This window comes from Heptranchias perlo, chromosome 43 (genome assembly GCF_035084215.1).
Source record: "Heptranchias perlo isolate sHepPer1 chromosome 43, sHepPer1.hap1, whole genome shotgun sequence".
Classification (NCBI taxonomy): domain Eukaryota; kingdom Metazoa; phylum Chordata; class Chondrichthyes; order Hexanchiformes; family Hexanchidae; genus Heptranchias; species Heptranchias perlo.
In genome coordinates, this window is record NC_090367.1 from 1375884 (window position 1) to 1398748 (window position 22865).

The 22865-nt window shown below is 48.6% G+C and overlaps 1 protein-coding gene across 2 annotated transcripts in view; it reads left to right on the forward strand.

The window, feature by feature from the left end:
- LOC137306389 (forkhead box protein A2-like) overlaps nucleotides 1-22865 on the forward strand; it is a 59823-nt gene that overhangs the window by 23904 nt on the left and 13054 nt on the right. Inside the window, exon 1 of one of the 2 annotated variants that reach the window (XM_067975547.1) lies at nucleotides 6850-7763. The exons of the other annotated variant lie outside the window; for it this stretch is intronic. Coding sequence (XP_067831648.1) covers nucleotides 7695-7763 — 69 coding nt within the window. The 5' untranslated portion in view covers nucleotides 6850-7694. Of the gene's footprint in view, nucleotides 1-6849; nucleotides 7764-22865 lie in introns of those variants that run through there. 2 annotated transcript variants of the gene reach the window in all.

Genomic DNA, 22865 nt, shown 5'->3' on the forward strand with positions numbered 1-22865 from the left:
CAGCTGAGTGGGACTGCTCTCTCTTACCTATCTAGTCGTAGCCAGAGAATCTCCTGCAATGAAATCTCTTCCCACTCCAGCGTCGATGACCTCTGGACTCCCCCAAGGATCTATCCTTGGCCCCCTCCTATTTCTCATCTGCATGCTGCCCCTCGGCGACATCATCCAAAAACACGTCAGGTTCCACACGTATGCTGACAACACCCAGCTCTAGCTCACAACCACCCCTCTCAACCCCTCCACTGTCTCTCATTTGTCACACTGCTTGTCCGACATCCAGTGCTGGGTGAACTGAAATTACCTTCAATTAAATATTGGGAAGATCACAGAATCCGTTCCCTCGTCCCCGACTCCATCCCTCTCTCTGACCACTGTCCGAGGCTGAACCAGACCGTTCGCAGCCTCGGCGTCCTCTTTGACCCTGTGATGAGCTTCTGACCCCATATCCGCTCCATCACCAAGACAGCCTACTCCACCTCCGTAACATCGTCCGTCTCTGCCCCTGCGTCAGCTCATCTGCTGCCGAAATCTACATCCAGGCTTTTGTTACCTCCAGACTCGACTATTTCAATGATCTCCTGGCCGGCCTCCCATCTCCCACCCTCCGTAAACTTGAGCTCATCCAAAACTCTGCCTCCCCCGTATCCTAACTCGCACCGAGTCCCGTTCACCCATCACCCCCTGTGCTCGCTGACCTACATCGGCTCCCGGTCCGGCAACGCCTCGATTTTAAAATTCTCATCTTTGTTTTCAAATCCCTCCATGGCCCTCGCCCCTCCCTATCTCTGTACCCTCCGAGATCTCTCGGTCCTCCAATTCTAGCCTCTTGTGCATTCCCCACTCCCTTCATCCCACCATTGGCGGCCATGCCTTCAGCTGCCTGGGCCCTAAGCTCTGGAATTCCCTCCCTAAACCTCTCCGCCTCTCTCTCCTCCTTTAAGGTCCTCCTTAAAAGCTCCCTCTTTGACCAAGCTTTTGGTCACCTGTCCTAATATCTCCTTCTTTGGCTCGGTGTCAAATTTTGTCTGATTTACGCTCCTGGGACGTTTTACCACGTTAAAGGCGCTATATAAATGGTAATAGTTGTGTGTGTGTGACCCGTTCGTCGGGAGCATGTGGCACTAGCACAATATAAAAGTGGCTTCAACAAAAATGAGTGCGAGTTGCTCTGTCACTGATCCTTTTGTCCTTTCTGGGATGGAGGGACGGGGTTGGGCAGGGGGGGGGAGAGAAGAGCAGGGGGGAGGAGGGATCGCACGATATACTGCATCCTGTAGCTGAAAGTCACATGAATTTGCATCTTTAAACTGAAAGTGTGAATGGGCTAGGTTGAGACGAGGCACCATTTCCTGCTGCTGCTTTCAGGTGCACTGGAATAGGTTCCTGCACCAGGAGAGGTTAAGGGCAATCCACATTGCTGCTGTTAGCACCTCCTCAGGCTAATTAACGGCACTCAGCATGTGGCTCCTTCATGCTGTCCCTCAGATAACCAGTCCACTGCCTCTGTGTGTGTGTGTCTGTGTGTGTGTGTATATTCAGGGTTAACACGGTACCCCAGGGAGCTGCAGCTTAAACCAGACAAGTCTGACGTTGAGTGCACTCCGTCCTCCTTCAGGCCTGTACTGGGAGGGCCACTGCTTCCCATGGTTCTACGTTAGGAGAAGGTCACAATGTCCCCGCACCACCCCCTTCCCCTCTCAAAGGCACTGACTCTCGCTGGGATACAGGTTCCCGTGGGGTGCAGCCTTCCTCCTGCGTTGACCCCAGGTAGCGAGGGTTGGCAGGGCTCTTCGACTTTGGGGGGGGGGGGTATCGCAGCCAAGCCCGATCCTGTCACTACCCCTGGGGGTCCACACACACACACACACACACACACACACGAAGGTGATCGGGTGCAGGAGCCCAGGCTGGTTCTTTTCCTGTCCTAGCCCAAGCTCAGGATTATCTGAGCAGCTCCATTCTCCGCCTCACAGGTGAGATGGGCAGCACATGTGGAACTGCACCCCATGCGAGAGTCAGCGCCTTCAGGAGAGGAGGAGGAAGGGGGGAAATGATGGACAAATACCTGAAAACCCTTTGCTTCGGGATGAAAGAAAGAACTTGCATTTCTACCGGGCCTTTCTCCACCTCAGGACGTCCCAAAACGCTTTGCAGCCAATGAAGTACTTTTTGAAGTGTAGACACTGTTGTAATGTAGGAAACGCGGCAGCCAATTTGCGCACAGCAAGATCCCACAAACAGCAATAAGATGAACGATCAGATAATCTGTTTTAGTGATGTTAGTTGATAACAACAACAATTTGCATTTATACTGCACCCTTAACATAGTAAAACGTCCCAGGGCGCTTCACAGGAGTGTAAATCAGACATAAGGAGATATTAGGACAGGTGATCAAAAGCTTGGTCAAAGAGGTAGGTTTTAAGGGGCGTCTTAAAGGAGGAGAGAGAGGCGGAGAGGTTTAGGGAGGGAATTCCAGAGCTTAGGTCCCAGGCAGCTGAGACACGGCCGCCAATGGTGGAGCGATGTAAATCAGGGATGGGCAAGAGGCCAGAATTGGAGGAGCGCAGAGATCTCGGAGGGTTGATGGATAAATATTGGCCCCAGGAAACCGGGGAGAACTCCCCCTGCTCTTCTTCCAATAGTGGCTGTGGGATCTTTTACATCCACCTGAGAGGGGCAGACGGGGCCTCGGTTTAATGTCTCATCTGAAAGACGGCACCTCCGACAGTGCGGCACTCCCTCAGTACTGACCCTCCGACAGTGCAGCACTCCCTCAGTACTGACCCTCCGACAGTGCAGCACTCCCTCAGTACTGACCCTCCGACAGTGCGGCACTCCCTCAGTACTGACCCTCCGACAGTGCGGCGCTCCCTCAGTACTGACCCTCCGACAGTGCAGCACTCCCTCAGTACTGACCCTCCGACAGTGCGGCACTCCCTCAGTACTGACCCTCCGACAGTGCGGCGCTCCCTCAGTACTGACCCTCCGACAGTGCGGCACTCCCTCAGTACTGACCCTCCGACAGTGCAGCACTCCCTCAGTACTTCATTGAGAATGTCGGCCTGGATTATGGGGCTCAAGTCTCTGGAGTGGGGGCTCGAACCCACGATCTTTTGATTCAGAGGCGAGAGAGAGAGGCACCCACTGAGCTACAGCTGACACCGTACAAATGCCCAGGTGCAAACTGGCCATATGGGAAATCGGTGCCTCCTCCCCCCGTGAATGGGCTCCCTGGCCCCTCCTTTAATCCCACTGCCCCCTTGTGGGTGTATACCAGCCTGCCCCCACAAGTGCCTGAGAACTGCGACGTCCCCAGAGTGCCTCTGGCCGAAGCTTATATCACACCGTCCCCCTGACCCACAGCTGTGCGATGCCAGTTCCCAAGCTCGGTATCAGGGTCTGAAAACCCCTGTGGATCCCAGTTTCCTGTTTCACTGCAAATTGGATTTAGCGACAATGCAGAGGCCGGTATGTGATGGGGGAGGGGGAGGTACATGGTTACAGACGGTCATGGGTTCCAGCCCCACGCCAGAGACTTGAGCCCATAATCCAGGCCGACACTCCCAGTGCCAGGACTGAGGGAGTGCTGCACTGTCGGAGGGTCAGTACTGAGGGAGCGCTGCACTGTCGGAGGGTCAGTACTGAGGGAGCGCTGCACTGTTGGAGGGTCAGTACTGAGGTAGCGCTGCACTGTCGGAGGGGTCAGTACTGAGGGAGTGCTGCACTGTCGGAGGGTCAGTACTGAGGGAGCGCCGCACTGTCGGAGGGTCAGTACTGAGGGAGTGCTGCACTGTCGGAGGGTCAGTACTGAGGGAGCGCTGCACTGTCGGAGGGGTCAGTACTGAGGGAGTGCTGCACTGTCGGAGGGTCGGTGCTGAGGGAGCGCTGCACTGTCGGAGGGTCAGTACTGAGGGAGCGCTGCACTGTCGGAGGGTCAGTACTGAGGGAGTGCTGCACTGTCGGAGGGTCAGTACTGAGGGAGCGCTGCACTGTTGAAGGGTCAGTACTGAGGTAGCGCTGCACTGTCGGAGGGCCAGTACTGAGGGAGTGCTGCACTGTCGGAGGGTCAGTACTGAGGGAGCGCTGCACTGTCGGAGGGGTCAGTACTGAGGGAGTGCTGCACTGTCGGAGGGGTCAGTACTGAGGGAGTGCTGCACTGTCGAAGGGTCAGTACTGAGGGAGCGCTGCACTGTCGGAGGGGTCAGTACTGAGGGAGTGCTGCACTGTCGGAGGGTCAGTACTGAGGGAGTGCTGCACTGTCGGAGGGTCAGTACTGAGGGAGTGCTGCACTGTCGGAGGGTCAGTACTGAGGGAGTGCCGCACTGTCGGAGGTGCCGTCTTTCGGATGAGATGTTAAACCGAGGCCCCGTCTGCCCCTCTCAGGTGGATGTAAAAGATCCCACGGCCACTATTGAAAGAAGAGCAGGGGAGTTCTCCCCGGTGTCCTGGGGCCAATATTTATCCCTCAACCAACATCACTAAAAAAACAGATGATCCGATTATTATCACATTGCTGTTTGTGGGATCTTGCTGTGCACAAATTGGCTGCCGCGTTTCCTACATTACAACAAGAGACCACACTTCAAAAAGTACTTCATTGGCTGTAAAGCACTTTGGGATGTCCTGAGGTCGTGAAAGGTGCTATATAAATGCAAGTCTTTTTTTCGATGACTCCAAGTGAAGATTTTACGATGAAGTTGAACTACACTCATCAGTACAATCTGTCTCAGCCAGTGGCCTGTAAACTCTCAATCACTCGCAGGTCTGAAGCTGGCCACTCACCCGATGTGCTGAGCAATATAGGGTCGGAACTAAGTCCCCAGGCCTCAAGCACAGTAAAGGGGGGTGACATTCAGCATTGGCAGGAGGAGGGGGTAGCTTGCATTTCTACAGTGCCTTTCACAACCTCAGGACATCCCAAAGCACTTCACAGCCAATGAAGTACTTATTAAAGTGTGGTCTCTTGTTGTAATGTAGGAAACGCAGCAGCCGATTTGCGCACAGCAAGATCCCACAAACAGCAATGAGATAAACGACCAGATAATTTTTTTTAATGATGTTGGTTGAGGGATAAATATTGGCCCCAGGACACCGGGGAGAACTCCCCCTGCTCTTCTTCCAATAGTGGCCGTGGGATCTTTTACATCCACCTGAGAGGGCAGGCGGGGCCTCGGTTTAACGTCTCATCCGAAAGACGGCACCTCCAACAGTGCAGCGCTCCCTCAGTACTGACCCTCCGACAGTGCAGCACTCCCTCAGTACTGACCCTGCGACAGTGCAGCACTCCCTCAGTACTGACCCTGCGACAGTGCAGCACTCCCTCAGTACTGACCCTGCGACAGTGCAGCGCTCCCTCAGTACTGACCCTGCGACAGTGTAGCGCTCCCTCAGTACTGACCCTGCGACAGTGCAGCACTCTCTCAGGACTGACCCTCCGACAGTGCAGCGCTCCCTCAGTACTGACCCTGCGACAGTGTAGCAGTCCCTCAGTACTGACCCTCCGACAGTGCAGCGCTCCCTCAGTACTGACCCTCCGACAGTGCAGCACTCCCTCAGTACTGATCCTCCGACAGTGCAGTACTGACCTTCCAACAGTGCCGCAGTCCCTCAGTACTGACCCTCCGACAGTGCAGTTCTCCCTCAGTACTGACCCTCCAACAGTGCAGCGCTCCCTCAGTACTGACCCTCCGACAGTGCAGCGCTCCCTCAGTACTGACCCTCCGACAGTGCAGCGCTCCCTCAGTACTGCCCCTCCAACAGTGCAGCGCTCCCTCAGTACTGCCCCTCCGACAGTGCAGCGCTCCCTCAGTACTGACCCTCCAACAGTGCAGCGCTCCCTCAGTACTGCCCCTCCGACAGTGCAGCACTCCCTCAGTACTGACCCTCCGACAGTGCAGCACTCCCTCAGTACTGGCACCAGGTAGCGTCGGCCTGGATTATGCGCTTAAGGCTGGAACTATCTCTCCCAAAAGCCTGTGGATGCTGTGGGTCAATTGAAGATTTCAAGACCGGGATTGATAGATTTTTGTTGGCTAAGGGGTATCAAGGGGATATGAAACCAAGGTGGGTAAATGGAGTTAAGATACAGATCAGCCATGATCTAATTGAACGGCGGAACAGGCTCGAGGGGCTGAATGGCCTCCTGTTCCTATAAGTTCAGGCTGGTAATGGGATGGAGTGTTTCTAATGTCAGCTGATATATAGATGATGGGAAAGGCCTGCTGCTGTCGCTCAGTCACATCTCTTGATGCACAAGTCAGTTGCTTGTGTTTTGCATCCCTCACAGGTGCTGAATGCTGAACCTCTCCACCTCTCTGTCCCCTCTTTTAAGACTCAGCTTAAAACCTACCTCTTTGGCCAAGCTTTCGGTCACCTGTCCTAATTATCTCCTTCTTTGGCTCAGTGTCAATTTATGCCTGATTTACGCTCCTGGGGCGTTTAACTACGTTAAAGGTGCTACATAAATGCGAGATGTTTAGAGAAAGAAGCCTCTGAGCAGCCTGGTGCCTCCTGAAGGACCCTTCCTGCACCTGATTGACCAATCCTGTCCTGGCACATTGTTTACTCAAGCAACAGCCCAGATACACCAGCTCAGGGGAGGTGGTATAACTCATACAGAGCAGGAATTACTGGGTGGATCATGAGCTGCAGCGAGCAGGTGGAGCTGGGGGTCAACTTTGAGGAGATATCTCTCTTATGTGATACAAGCAACAAGTCTCAGCTGAGGATTCCAAGACCAAGATCTCAGGGGTCTGGGCTGTTAAAGATTAATGATTCAGGAGCACTGGTCTCACATGCAGGCAGTGGAGACAGCCTCTTCTCTCGTGGTGCAGATGATGGGACAATTGGAGGAGTCCTGAACTCACATCTGCAATGCAATGAGGAAGCCCCTGGTGACTGTGACAGTGAGGCATCAGGGTGAGGGTATAAGAGCTGCTGTCACTTCTGCGGTACATACAGGGACTGTATTGGGAGCGTGTTGCACACGGGGAATGGCACAGGATCTTTTACATCCACCCGAGAGGGCAGACGGGGCCTTGGTTTAACATCTCATCTGGAAGACGGCACCTCCGACAGTGCAGCACTCCCTCCATACTGGCACTGGGAGTGTCGGCCTGGATTATAGGGCTCAAGTCTCTGGAGTGGGGGCTCGAACCAGAGGCGAGAGAGAGAGAGACCCACTGAGACACAGCTGACAAGTGAGAGGAGGGGGAACTGGATGGAAGGAGCCTTTTATTAATTAATAACATACCGTGGCATAACCAGCAGGTTTGGTTAACACACACACACACAAAAAAAGCTCAGTCTCCAAACGAATTAATTGTATCAATTTCCACCAGTGAAGGGTTTGAATTACCATTTCTAGCAGACAGCAAACAGCTATATAAAGCGCTGGTGAATGCATTTAAATGAGTCAGTTGTGGTGCCCAGGTGTACAATGAGAACACATGGGGTGGGGAGGGCTGGCTCAAGAGGTGGGAAATGATTATTTAAATTTTAGCTGAGGGGATAAGGAGAGGAGGCTAGAGCTAAGAGGAACAGTCACAGAGAGAGAGAGAGAGGGGCAGTGAGACTGCGAGAAGAGCTCTCTCCGTACAGGTCTTACAAACTTTTATTTTGTTCTCCTCTCTCTCTCTCCACGAGAAACCTCAGCGGCAGGGAATCGTGACCGAGAAGAGGTGAACCCTCAAAGATGTTAAGTGGGATTAAACTGGACGGAGTGGAGTCTCCTGACTGGAGTAGTTACTACCAGGAGAATGAGGTCTGTTCAATCACATTTATTTTTAATTGATCGAAAAATAAACTTTTCAGGAGTTTTTTTGATTGGAAAGAAAAAAAAAATCTCATTCCCGACAATTTCGGATTTAAGAACGGCAAAGTTTTATTGCAAAATGTAATCGGTTGGTAAAGTTTTCTGTTTGAAGTTAGTTAGTCCTGTTTTAATAGTTCAGTGTTTGGCGGTGGGGGCGGGGGGGCGCGGGGGGGAAGGGGCTGTCTCTCGACCTGCAGCGTGTTGAAAGGGACGGAGTTTAGGGTTTTCCTGAAGGGCTGGAAGTTGAGCTGATATTCAGCTGACTTGGGAGTCTTGTGTGTCGCAGCTGCTTCCCTCAGTGCCACCGTGTTATGTCGAGATAGAACGGCGTCATCGGGAAAAGCAACTGCAAATTTCTGTTTCCTACATTACAACAGTGACTGCACTTCAAAACTACTTCATTGGCTGTGAAGTGCTTTGGGACGTCCTGAGGTTGTGAAAGGCGTTATTTAAATGCAAATTCTTTCTCGCAAATCGCTCTGAGTTTAGAGCACTCGACACTCTCTCTCCAAATTGCTCCATGGCTTCACCTATCCTACCACTGCAGTCTCCTCCCCTCTGGCCTTCTCTGCACACTTTTCCCGTCCCTCCACTCCACCATCGGTACCAGAGAAGCTCAGTTGCCTTGGCCCTATTCACCGCAGCTCTCTCTCTCTAAATCCATCCGCCTCTCCGTCCTTCCTTCACCTTCGGAAACCCTCTCCAAACCCAGCTTTGCAGTCAAGCTTCCAGTCACGTCTCTTGACTCTCCCACCATGGCTCGGAGGCCACTCCTTTATCTGTTTTATTTTACCTTTCCTCCTCTCACTCCTGGAAAAAAGAGCTTTCAGGAGTTTTCTGCCCTAAAGATGCAAGTTGCTATTGAGAAGTCCCAATTAAAACAGGAGTTAGGAAAGAACTTGCATTTATATAGTGCCTTTCACGATCTCAGGACGTCCCAAAGGGCTGCACAGACAATTAAATACTTTTTTTGAAGTGTAGTCACTGTGGAAATGTGGGAAACACGGCAGCCAATTTGCGCAGAGCAAGATCCCACAAACAGCAATGTGATAACGACCAGTGACGTTGGTTGAGGGATAAATATTGGCCCCAGGACACCGGGGAGAACTCCCCTGCTCTTCTTCCAATCGAGGCCGTGGGATCGTTTACATCGAGGGAGGGCAGACGGGGCCTCAGTTTATCGTCTCATCCCTCGGCACTGCACTGGGATGGTCAGCCTGGATTATGTGCTCAAGTCTCTGGAATGGGGCTTAAACCCACGACCATCTGACTTAGAGGCAAGAGTGCTACCCACTGAGCCACGGCCGACACTAGTTGATAAGTATAGGAGTGGGTGCAGAGGGATAAGATGCCTGTCCTCACCCGACATCCAATGCATCCAGCAGGAGTGGTCAGGAGTGGCATCCCTGGCTGCTTTTGGGCTGAGGGAGCGCTGCACTGTCAGAGGTGCCACCTTTCGGATGAGACGTTAAACCGAGGCCCTGTCTGCCCCTTTCAGGTGTAAGTAAAAGATCCCATGGCCACTATTGGAAGAAGAGCAGGGGCGTTTTCCCTGGTGTCCTGGGGACAATATTTATCCCTCAACCAACATCACTAAAAAACGGATGATCGGGTCATTATCACGTTGCTGTTTGTGGGATCTTGCTGTGCGCAAATTAGCTGCTGTGTTTCCTACATTACACCAGTGGCTACATTTCTAAAGTGCTTCATTGGCTGTAAAGCGCTTTATGACGTGCTGAGGTTGTGAAAGGCACTTTATAAATGCGAGTCTTTCTTTCTTGGAGACAATAGCCCTGCTCCAGAGATTGAATGTATAAAGGTGCCTTTTCCAAGTCCTTGACTGTTTTCAAGGGACAGGAAATAGTGGGCAAGTCCCCCGCATGATTTCCCGAGCCCTGCTCATGGTGTGCCGGGAGTCCCACCACGGGTGAGAGGTCTCGGGGCTAAAACTGCCTTATCAATCTAAGCCGACATCCTAGAGCAATGCTCGGGAGAGTGCCGCAGTGTCAGAGTGCCGTCCTTCACGTGAGACTTTAAAACCGAGTCCTTTCTCTGCCTGTTCAGGTAACTGTTCAAAGGACAGGGAGTTCTCCCAGTGTCCTGGTCCAACATTCCACTCCTGACCAACAGATTAACTGCTTATCCATCTCACTACTGCCTGTGGGATGTGACTGCACAAAATGGCTGCTCTAATTGCCGACATGATAACAGACCCCCCACTTCAAAGTAATTCACTGTACGTGAAGCATTTCGGGATGCATTTATTAGCTGTGATTTGACGCTTATATAAATACAAGTCTTTCTTTCTTTCAACTACTGAGTTAGGTGTTGGATTTAGGGTCCAATGATCCAATAATTGAAGGATATTTTGTGTGTTAAGTAATGTTGATGCCTCTGAAACCTTCTGCTAACCGAAAAGCTTAGAGTAAATATGCCATCCCATTCAGCGTGAAGCCATGCAGACCAGGAAGTCCCAGGTTCCATCCACAGTCTGCACTGAAGTCAGCTGGGACAGTCGTTCCTGACTGTAATCCCCTACTGGAACATGGTACAGATGCACAACGCAGCCTTGTAATAAAGCTCTCAGTTATAACACTCTCTCTCTCACACCCCACTCTCAGTATAAGGCTCTCAGTTATAACACTCTCTCTCTCACACCCCACTCTCAGTATAAGACTCTCAGTTATAACACTCTCTCTCTCATACCCCACTCTCAGTATAAGGCTCTCAGTTATAACACTCTCTCTCTCACACCCCACTCTCAGTATAAGACTCTCAGTTATAACACTCTCTCTCTCACACCCCACTCTCAGTATAAGACTCTCAGTTATAACACTCTCTCTCTCACACCCCACTCTCAGTATAAGACTCTCAGTTATAACACTCTCTCTCTCACACCCCACTCTCAGTATAAGGCTCTCAGTTATAACACTCTCTCTCTCTCACACCCCACTCTCAGTATAAGACTCTCAGTTATAACACTCTCTCTCTCACACCCCACTCTCAGAATAAGGCTCTCAGTTATAACACTCTCTCTCTCACACCCCACTCTCAGTATAAGGCTCTCAGTTATAACACTCTCTCTCTCACACCCCACTCTCAGTATAAGGCTCTCAGTTATAACACTCCCTCTCTCATACCCCACTCTCAGAATAAGGCTCTCAGTTATAACACTCTCTCTCTCACACCCCACTCTCAGTATAAGGCTCTCAGTTATAACACTCCCTCTCTCATACCCCACTCTCAGAATAAGGCTCTCAGTTATAACACTCTCTCTCTCACACCCCACTCTCAGAATAAGACTCTCAGTTATAACACTCTCTCTCTCACACCCCACTCTCAGTATAAGGCCCTCAGTTATAACACTCCCTTTCTCACACCCCACTCTCAGTATAAGGCCCTCAGTTATAACACTCTCTCCCTCACACCACACTCTCAGAATAAGACTCTCAGTTATAACACTCTCTCTCACACCCCACTCTCAGTATAAGACTCTCAGTTATAACACTCTCTCTCTCACACCCCACTCTCAGTATAAGGCTCTCAGTTATAACACTCCCTCTCTCATACCCCACTCTCAGTATAAGACTCTCAGTTATAACACTCTCTCTCACACCCCACTCTCAGTATAAGGCTCTCAGTTATAACACTCTCTCTCTCACACCCTACTCTCAGTATAAGGCCCTCAGTTATAACACTCCCTTTCTCACACCCCACTCTCAGTATAAGGCCCTCAGTTATAACACTCTCTCTCTCACACCCCACTCTCAGTATTAGGCCCTCAGTTATAACACTCCCTTTCTCACACCCCACTCTCAGTATAAGGCCCTCAGTTATAACACTCTCTCCCTCACACCACACTCTCAGAATAAGACTCTCAGGTAAACACTCCCTCATACCCCACTCTCAGAATAAGACTCTCAGTTATAACACTCCCTCTCTCACACCCCACTCTCAGTATAAGGCCCTCAGTTATAACACTCCCTCTCTCACACCCCACTCTCAGTATAAGGCCCTCAGTTATAACACTCTTTCCCTCATACCCCACTCTCAGAATAAGGCTCTCAGTTATAACACTCTCTCTCTCACACCCCACTCTCAGTATAAGGCTCTCAGTTATAACACTCTCTCTCTCACACCCCACTCTCAGAATAAGACTCTCAGGTAAACACTCCCTCATACCCCACTCTCAGAATAAGACTCTCAGTTATAACACTCCCTCTCTCACACCCCACTCTCAGTATAAGGCCCTCAGTTATAACACTCCCTCTCTCACACCCCACTCTCAGTATAAGGCCCTCAGTTATAACACTCTTTCCCTCATACCCCACTCTCAGAATAAGACTCTCAGTTATAACACTCTCTCTCACACCCCACTCTCAGTATAAGACTCTCAGTTATAACACTCCCTCTCTCATACCCCACTCTCAGAATAAGACTCTCAGTTATAACACTCCCTCTCTCTCACACCTCACTCTCAGTATAGGACTCTCAGTTATAACACTCCCTCTCTCATACCCCACTCTCAGAATAAGACTCTCAGTTATAACACTCTCTCTCTCACACCCCACTCTCAGTATAAGGCTCTCAGTTATAACACTCCCTCTCTCATACCCCACTCTCAGAATAAGACTCTCAGTTATAACACTCCCTCTCTCTCACACCTCACTCTCAGTATAGGACTCTCAGTTATAACACTCTCTCTCTCACACCCCACTCTCAGAATAAGACTCTCAGTTATAACACTCCCTCTCTCATACCCCACTCTCAGAATAAGACTCTCAGTTATAACACTCTCTCACACACACACCCCACTCTCAGTATAAGGCCCTCAGTTATAACACTCCCTCTCACTCCCCACTCTCAGTATAAGGCTCTCAGTTATAACACTCTCTCTCTCACACCCCACTCTCAGAATAAGACTCTCAGTTATAACACTCCCTCTCTCATACCCCACTCTCAGAATAAGACTCTCAGTTATAACACTCCCTCTTTCACACCCCACTCTCAGTATAAGGCCCTCAGTTATAACACTCCCTCTCTCACACCCCACTCTCAGTATAAGGCCCTCAGTTATAACACTCTTTCCCTCATACCCCTCTCTCAGAATAAGGCTCTCAGTTATAACACTCTCTCTCTCACACATCTCACTCTCAGAATAAGGCTCTCAGTTATAACACTCTCTCTCTCACACCCTACTCTCAGTATAAGACTCTCAGGAAAAACCTCTCTCTCACCCCACTCTCACTATAAGGCTCTCAGTTATAACACTCTCTCTCACACACCCCACTCTCAGAATAAGACTCTCAGTTATAACACTCCCTCTCTCATACCCCACTCTCAGAATAAGACTCTCAGTTATAACACTCTCTCTCTCACACCCCACTCTCAGTATAAGGCCCTCAGTTATAACACTCTCTCTCACACACACCCCACTCTCAGTATAAGGCCCTCAGTTATAACACTCTCTCTCACACACACCCCACTCTCAGTATAAGGCTCTCAGTTATAACACTCTCTCTCACACACACCCCACTCTCAGTATAAGGCCCTCAGTTATAACACTCCCTCTCTCACACCCCACTCTCAGTATAAGGCCCTCAGTTATAACACTCTTTCCCTCATACCCCACTCTCAGAATAAGGCCCTCAGTTATAACACTCTCTCTCTCACACATCTCACTCTCAGAATAAGGCTCTCAGTTATAACACTCTCCCTCATACCCCACTCTCAGAATAAGGCTCTCAGTTATAACACTCTCTCTCCCTCACACCTCACTCTCAGTTTAAGGCCTCTCAGATATAAGCACTCCCTCACACCCCACTCTCAGTATAAAGCTCTCAGTGAAAACACTCCCTCTTTTATTGAAACATAGAAGATTGTGAAGGGGCTTAATCGGGTGGATGCGGTAAGGATGTTCCCAAAGATGGGTGAAACTAGAACTAGGGGGCATAATCTTAGAATAAGGGGCTGCGCTTTCAAAACTGAGATGAGGAGAAACTTCTTCACTCAGAGGGTAGTAGGTCTGTGGAATTTGCTGCCCCAGGAAGCTGTGGAAGCTACATCATTAAATAAATTAAAAACAGAAATAGACAGTTTCCTAGAAGTAAAGGGAATTAGGGGTTACGGGGAGCGGGCTGGAAATTGGACATGAATTTAGATTTGAGGTTAGGATCAGATCAGCCATGATCTGATTGAATGGCGGAGCAGGCTCGAGGGGCCGATTGGCCTACTCCTGCTTCTATTTCTTATGTTCTTATGTTCACACCCCACTCTCAGTATAAGGCCTCTCAGATATAACAGACTCTCTCACACCCCACTCTCAGTATAAGACTCTCAGTTCTAACACTCCCTCTCTCACACCCCACTCTCAGTATAAGGCTCTCAGTTATAACACTCTCTCTCTCACACCCCACTCTCAGTATAAGACTCTCAGTTATAACACTCTCTCTCTCACACCCCACTCTCAGAATAGGACTCTCAGTTATAACACTCTCTCACACACACACCCCACTCTCAGTATAAGGCTCTCAGTTATAACACTCTCTCTCTCACACCCCACTCTCAGTATAAGACTCTCAGTTATAACACTCTCTCTCTCACACCCCACTCTCAGTATAAGACTCTCAGTTATAACACTCTCTCTCTCACACCCCACTCTCAGTATAAGGCTCTCAGTTATAACACTCTCTCTCTCTCACACCCCACTCTCAGTATAAGACTCTCAGTTATAACACTCTCTCTCTCACACCCCACTCTCAGAATAAGGCTCTCAGTTATAACACTCTCTCTCTCACACCCCACTCTCAGTATAAGGCTCTCAGTTATAACACTCCCTCTCTCATACCCCACTCTCAGAATAAGGCTCTCAGTTATAACACTCTCTCTCTCACACCCCACTCTCAGTATAAGGCTCTCAGTTATAACACTCCCTCTCTCATACCCCACTCTCAGAATAAGGCTCTCAGTTATAACACTCTCTCTCTCACACCCCACTCTCAGTATAAGGCTCTCAGTTATAACACTCCCTCTCTCATACCCCACTCTCAGAATAAGACTCTCAGTTATAACACTCCCTCTCTCATACCCCACTCTCAGAATAAGGCTCTCAGTTATAACACTCTCTCTCTCACACCCCACTCTCAGAATAAGACTCTCAGTTATAACACTCTCTCTCTCACACCCCACTCTCAGTATAAGGCCCTCAGTTATAACACTCCCTTTCTCACACCCCACTCTCAGTATAAGGCCCTCAGTTATAACACTCTCTCCCTCACACCACACTCTCAGAATAAGACTCTCAGTTATAACACTCTCTCTCACACCCCACTCTCAGTATAAGGCTCTCAGTTATAACACTCCCTCTCTCATACCCCACTCTCAGAATAAGACTCTCAGTTATAACACTCTCTCTCACACCCCACTCTCAGTATAAGACTCTCAGTTATAACACTCTCTCTCTCACACCCTACTCTCAGTATAAGGCCCTCAGTTATAACACTCCCTTTCTCACACCCCACTCTCAGTATAAGGCCCTCAGTTATAACACTCTCTCTCTCACACCCCACTCTCAGTATTAGGCCCTCAGTTATAACACTCCCTTTCTCACACCCCACTCTCAGTATAAGGCCCTCAGTTATAACACTCTCTCCCTCACACCACACTCTCAGAATAAGACTCTCAGGTAAACACTCCCTCATACCCCACTCTCAGAATAAGACTCTCAGTTATAACACTCCCTCTCTCACACCCCACTCTCAGTATAAGGCCCTCAGTTATAACACTCCCTCTCTCACACCCCACTCTCAGTATAAGGCCCTCAGTTATAACACTCTTTCCCTCATACCCCACTCTCAGAATAAGGCTCTCAGTTATAACACTCTCTCTCTCACACCCCACTCTCAGTATAAGGCTCTCAGTTATAACACTCTCTCTCTCACACCCCACTCTCAGAATAAGACTCTCAGGTAAACACTCCCTCATACCCCACTCTCAGAATAAGACTCTCAGTTATAACACTCCCTCTCTCACACCCCACTCTCAGTATAAGGCCCTCAGTTATAACACTCCCTCTCTCACACCCCACTCTCAGTATAAGGCCCTCAGTTATAACACTCTTTCCCTCATACCCCACTCTCAGAATAAGACTCTCAGTTATAACACTCTCTCTCACACCCCACTCTCAGTATAAGACTCTCAGTTATAACACTCCCTCTCTCATACCCCACTCTCAGAATAAGACTCTCAGTTATAACACTCCCTCTCTCTCACACCTCACTCTCAGTATAGGACTCTCAGTTATAACACTCCCTCTCTCATACCCCACTCTCAGAATAAGACTCTCAGTTATAACACTCTCTCTCTCACACCCCACTCTCAGTATAAGGCTCTCAGTTATAACACTCCCTCTCTCATACCCCACTCTCAGAATAAGACTCTCAGTTATAACACTCCCTCTCTCTCACACCTCACTCTCAGTATAGGACTCTCAGTTATAACACTCTCTCTCTCACACCCCACTCTCAGAATAAGACTCTCAGTTATAACACTCCCTCTCTCATACCCCACTCTCAGAATAAGACTCTCAGTTATAACACTCTCTCACACACACACCCCACTCTCAGTATAAGGCCCTCAGTTATAACACTCCCTCTCACTCCCCACTCTCAGTATAAGGCTCTCAGTTATAACACTCTCTCTCTCACACCCCACTCTCAGAATAAGACTCTCAGTTATAACACTCCCTCTCTCATACCCCACTCTCAGAATAAGACTCTCAGTTATAACACTCCCTCTTTCACACCCCACTCTCAGTATAAGGCCCTCAGTTATAACACTCCCTCTCTCACACCCCACTCTCAGTATAAGGCCCTCAGTTATAACACTCTTTCCCTCATACCCCTCTCTCAGAATAAGGCTCTCAGTTATAACACTCTCTCTCTCACACATCTCACTCTCAGAATAAGGCTCTCAGTTATAACACTCTCTCTCTCACACCCTACTCTCAGTATAAGACTCTCAGGAAAAACCTCTCTCTCACCCCACTCTCACTATAAGGCTCTCAGTTATAACACTCTCTCTCACACACCCCACTCTCAGAATAAGACTCTCAGTTATAACACTCCCTCTCTCATACCCCACTCTCAGAATAAGACTCTCAGTTATAACACTCTCTCTCTCACACCCCACTCTCAGTATAAGGCCCTCAGTTATAACACTCTCTCTCACACACACCCCACTCTCAGTATAAGGCCCTCAGTTATAACACTCTCTCTCACACACACCCCACTCTCAGTATAAGGCTCTCAGTTATAACACTCTCTCTCACACACACCCCACTCTCAGTATAAGGCCCTCAGTTATAACACTCCCTCTCTCACACCCCACTCTCAGTATAAGGCCCTCAGTTATAACACTCTTTCCCTCATACCCCACTCTCAGAATAAGGCCCTCAGTTATAACACTCTCTCTCTCACACATCTCACTCTCAGAATAAGGCTCTCAGTTATAACACTCTCCCTCATACCCCACTCTCAGAATAAGGCTCTCAGTTATAACACTCTCTCTCCCTCACACCTCACTCTCAGTTTAAGGCCTCTCAGATATAAGCACTCCCTCACACCCCACTCTCAGTATAAAGCTCTCAGTGAAAACACTCCCTCTTTTATTGAAACATAGAAGATTGTGAAGGGGCTTAATCGGGTGGATGCGGTAAGGATGTTCCCAAAGATGGGTGAAACTAGAACTAGGGGGCATAATCTTAGAATAAGGGGCTGCGCTTTCAAAACTGAGATGAGGAGAAACTTCTTCACTCAGAGGGTAGTAGGTCTGTGGAATTTGCTGCCCCAGGAAGCTGTGGAAGCTACATCATTAAATAAATTAAAAACAGAAATAGACAGTTTCCTAGAAGTAAAGGGAATTAGGGGTTACGGGGAGCGGGCTGGAAATTGGACATGAATTTAGATTTGAGGTTAGGATCAGATCAGCCATGATCTGATTGAATGGCGGAGCAGGCTCGAGGGGCCGATTGGCCTACTCCTGCTTCTATTTCTTATGTTCTTATGTTCACACCCCACTCTCAGTATAAGGCCTCTCAGATATAACAGACTCTCTCACACCCCACTCTCAGTATAAGACTCTCAGTTCTAACACTCCCTCTCTCACACCCCACTCTCAGTATAAGGCTCTCAGTTATAACACTCTCTCTCTCACACCCCACTCTCAGTATAAGACTCTCAGTTATAACACTCTCTCTCTCACACCCCACTCTCAGAATAGGACTCTCAGTTATAACACTCTCTCACACACACACCCCACTCTCAGTATAAGGCTCTCAGTTATAACACTCTCTCTCTCACACCCCACTCTCAGTATAAGACTCTCAGTTATAACACTCTCTCTCTCACACCCCACTCTCAGTATAAGACTCTCAGTTATAACACTCTCTCTCTCACACCCCACTCTCAGTATAAGGCTCTCAGTTATAACACTCTCTCTCTCTCACACCCCACTCTCAGTATAAGACTCTCAGTTATAACACTCTCTCTCTCACACCCCACTCTCAGAATAAGGCTCTCAGTTATAACACTCTCTCTCTCACACCCCACTCTCAGTATAAGGCTCTCAGTTATAACACTCCCTCTCTCATACCCCACTCTCAGAATAAGGCTCTCAGTTATAACACTCTCTCTCTCACACCCCACTCTCAGTATAAGGCTCTCAGTTATAACACTCCCTCTCTCATACCCCACTCTCAGAATAAGGCTCTCAGTTATAACACTCTCTCTCTCACACCCCACTCTCAGTATAAGGCTCTCAGTTATAACACTCCCTCTCTCATACCCCACTCTCAGAATAAGACTCTCAGTTATAACACTCCCTCTCTCATACCCCACTCTCAGAATAAGGCTCTCAGTTATAACACTCTCTCTCTCACACCCCACTCTCAGAATAAGACTCTCAGTTATAACACTCTCTCTCTCACACCCCACTCTCAGTATAAGGCCCTCAGTTATAACACTCCCTTTCTCACACCCCACTCTCAGTATAAGGCCCTCAGTTATAACACTCTCTCCCTCACACCACACTCTCAGAATAAGACTCTCAGTTATAACACTCTCTCTCACACCCCACTCTCAGTATAAGGCTCTCAGTTATAACACTCCCTCTCTCATACCCCACTCTCAGAATAAGACTCTCAGTTATAACACTCTCTCTCACACCCCACTCTCAGTATAAGACTCTCAGTTATAACACTCTCTCTCTCACACCCTACTCTCAGTATAAGGCCCTCAGTTATAACACTCCCTTTCTCACACCCCACTCTCAGTATAAGGCCCTCAGTTATAACACTCTCTCTCTCACACCCCACTCTCAGTATTAGGCCCTCAGTTATAACACTCCCTTTCTCACACCCCACTCTCAGTATAAGGCCCTCAGTTATAACACTCTCTCCCTCACACCACACTCTCAGAATAAGACTCTCAGGTAAACACTCCCTCATACCCCACTCTCAGAATAAGACTCTCAGTTATAACACTCCCTCTCTCACACCCCACTCTCAGTATAAGGCCCTCAGTTATAACACTCCCTCTCTCACACCCCACTCTCAGTATAAGGCCCTCAGTTATAACACTCTTTCCCTCATACCCCACTCTCAGAATAAGGCTCTCAGTTATAACACTCTCTCTCTCACACCCCACTCTCAGTATAAGGCTCTCAGTTATAACACTCTCTCTCTCACACCCCACTCTCAGAATAAGACTCTCAGGTAAACACTCCCTCATACCCCACTCTCAGAATAAGACTCTCAGTTATAACACTCCCTCTCTCACACCCCACTCTCAGTATAAGGCCCTCAGTTATAACACTCCCTCTCTCACACCCCACTCTCAGTATAAGGCCCTCAGTTATAACACTCTTTCCCTCATACCCCACTCTCAGAATAAGACTCTCAGTTATAACACTCTCTCTCACACCCCACTCTCAGTATAAGACTCTCAGTTATAACACTCCCTCTCTCATACCCCACTCTCAGAATAAGACTCTCAGTTATAACACTCCCTCTCTCTCACACCTCACTCTCAGTATAGGACTCTCAGTTATAACACTCCCTCTCTCATACCCCACTCTCAGAATAAGACTCTCAGTTATAACACTCTCTCTCTCACACCCCACTCTCAGTATAAGGCTCTCAGTTATAACACTCCCTCTCTCATACCCCACTCTCAGAATAAGACTCTCAGTTATAACACTCCCTCTCTCTCACACCTCACTCTCAGTATAGGACTCTCAGTTATAACACTCTCTCTCTCACACCCCACTCTCAGAATAAGACTCTCAGTTATAACACTCCCTCTCTCATACCCCACTCTCAGAATAAGACTCTCAGTTATAACACTCTCTCACACACACACCCCACTCTCAGTATAAGGCCCTCAGTTATAACACTCCCTCTCACTCCCCACTCTCAGTATAAGGCTCTCAGTTATAACACTCTCTCTCTCACACCCCACTCTCAGAATAAGACTCTCAGTTATAACACTCCCTCTCTCATACCCCACTCTCAGAATAAGACTCTCAGTTATAACACTCCCTCTTTCACACCCCACTCTCAGTATAAGGCCCTCAGTTATAACACTCCCTCTCTCACACCCCACTCTCAGTATAAGGCCCTCAGTTATAACACTCTTTCCCTCATACCCCTCTCTCAGAATAAGGCTCTCAGTTATAACACTCTCTCTCTCACACATCTCACTCTCAGAATAAGGCTCTCAGTTATAACACTCTCTCTCTCACACCCTACTCTCAGTATAAGACTCTCAGGAAAAACCTCTCTCTCACCCCACTCTCACTATAAGGCTCTCAGTTATAACACTCTCTCTCACACACCCCACTCTCAGAATAAGACTCTCAGTTATAACACTCCCTCTCTCATACCCCACTCTCAGAATAAGACTCTCAGTTATAACACTCTCTCTCTCACACCCCACTCTCAGTATAAGGCCCTCAGTTATAACACTCTCTCTCACACACACCCCACTCTCAGTATAAGGCCCTCAGTTATAACACTCTCTCTCACACACACCCCACTCTCAGTATAAGGCTCTCAGTTATAACACTCTCTCTCACACACACCCCACTCTCAGTATAAGGCCCTCAGTTATAACACTCCCTCTCTCACACCCCACTCTCAGTATAAGGCCCTCAGTTATAACACTCTTTCCCTCATACCCCACTCTCAGAATAAGGCCCTCAGTTATAACACTCTCTCTCTCACACATCTCACTCTCAGAATAAGGCTCTCAGTTATAACACTCTCCCTCATACCCCACTCTCAGAATAAGGCTCTCAGTTATAACACTCTCTCTCCCTCACACCTCACTCTCAGTTTAAGGCCTCTCAGATATAAGCACTCCCTCACACCCCACTCTCAGTATAAAGCTCTCAGTGAAAACACTCCCTCTTTTATTGAAACATAGAAGATTGTGAAGGGGCTTAATCGGGTGGATGCGGTAAGGATGTTCCCAAAGATGGGTGAAACTAGAACTAGGGGGCATAATCTTAGAATAAGGGGCTGCGCTTTCAAAACTGAGATGAGGAGAAACTTCTTCACTCAGAGGGTAGTAGGTCTGTGGAATTTGCTGCCCCAGGAAGCTGTGGAAGCTACATCATTAAATAAATTAAAAACAGAAATAGACAGTTTCCTAGAAGTAAAGGGAATTAGGGGTTACGGGGAGCGGGCTGGAAATTGGACATGAATTTAGATTTGAGGTTAGGATCAGATCAGCCATGATCTGATTGAATGGCGGAGCAGGCTCGAGGGGCCGATTGGCCTACTCCTGCTTCTATTTCTTATGTTCTTATGTTCACACCCCACTCTCAGTATAAGGCCTCTCAGATATAACAGACTCTCTCACACCCCACTCTCAGTATAAGACTCTCAGTTATAACACTCCCTCTCTCACACCCCACTCTCAGTATAAGGCTCTCAGTTATAACACTCTCTCTCTCACACCCCACTCTCAGTATAAGACTCTCAGTTATAACACTCTCTCTCTCACACCCCACTCTCAGAATAGGACTCTCAGTTATAACACTCTCTCACACACACACCCCACTCTCAGTATAAGGCTCTCAGTTATAACACTCTCTCTCTCACACCCCACTCTCAGTATAAGGCCCTCAGTTATAACACTCTCTCTCTCACACCCCACTCTCAGTATAAGACTCTCAGTTATAACACTCTCTCTCTCACACCCCACTCTCAGTATAGGACTCTCAGTTATAACACTCTCTCTCTCACACCCCACTCTCAGTATAGGACTCTCAGTTATAACACTCTCTCTCTCACACCCCACTCTCAGTATAAGACTCTCAGTTATAACACTCTCTCTCTCACACCCTACTCTCAGTATAAGACTCTCAGGTAAACACTCTCTCACACCCCACTCTCCGTATAAGGCTCTCAGTTATAACACTCTCTCTCTCTCACACCCCACTCTCAGTATAAGGCTCTCAGTTATAACACTCTCTCACACACACACCCCACTCTCAGTATAAGGCCCTCAGTTATAACACTCCCTCTCACTCCCCACTCTCAGTATAAGGCTCTCAGTTATAACACTCTCTCTCTCACACCCCACTCTCAGTATAAGGCTCTCAGTTATAACACTCTCTCTCTCACACCCTACTCTCAGTATAAGACTCTCAGGAAAAACCTCTCTCTCTCCCCACTCTCACTATAAGGCTCTCAGTTATAACACTCTCTCTCTCATACCCCACTCTCAGTATAAGGCTCTCAGTTATAATACTCCCTCTCACACCCCACTCTCAGTATAAGACTCTCAGTTATAACACTCCCTCACACACACACCCCACTCTCAGTATAGGACTCTCAGTTATAACACTCTCTCACACACACACACCCCACTCTCAGTGGAAGACTCTCAGTTATAACACTCCCTCTCTCACACCCCACTCTCAGTATAAGTCTCTCAATTATAACACTCTCTCTCACACACCCCACTCTCAGTATAAGACTCTCAGTTG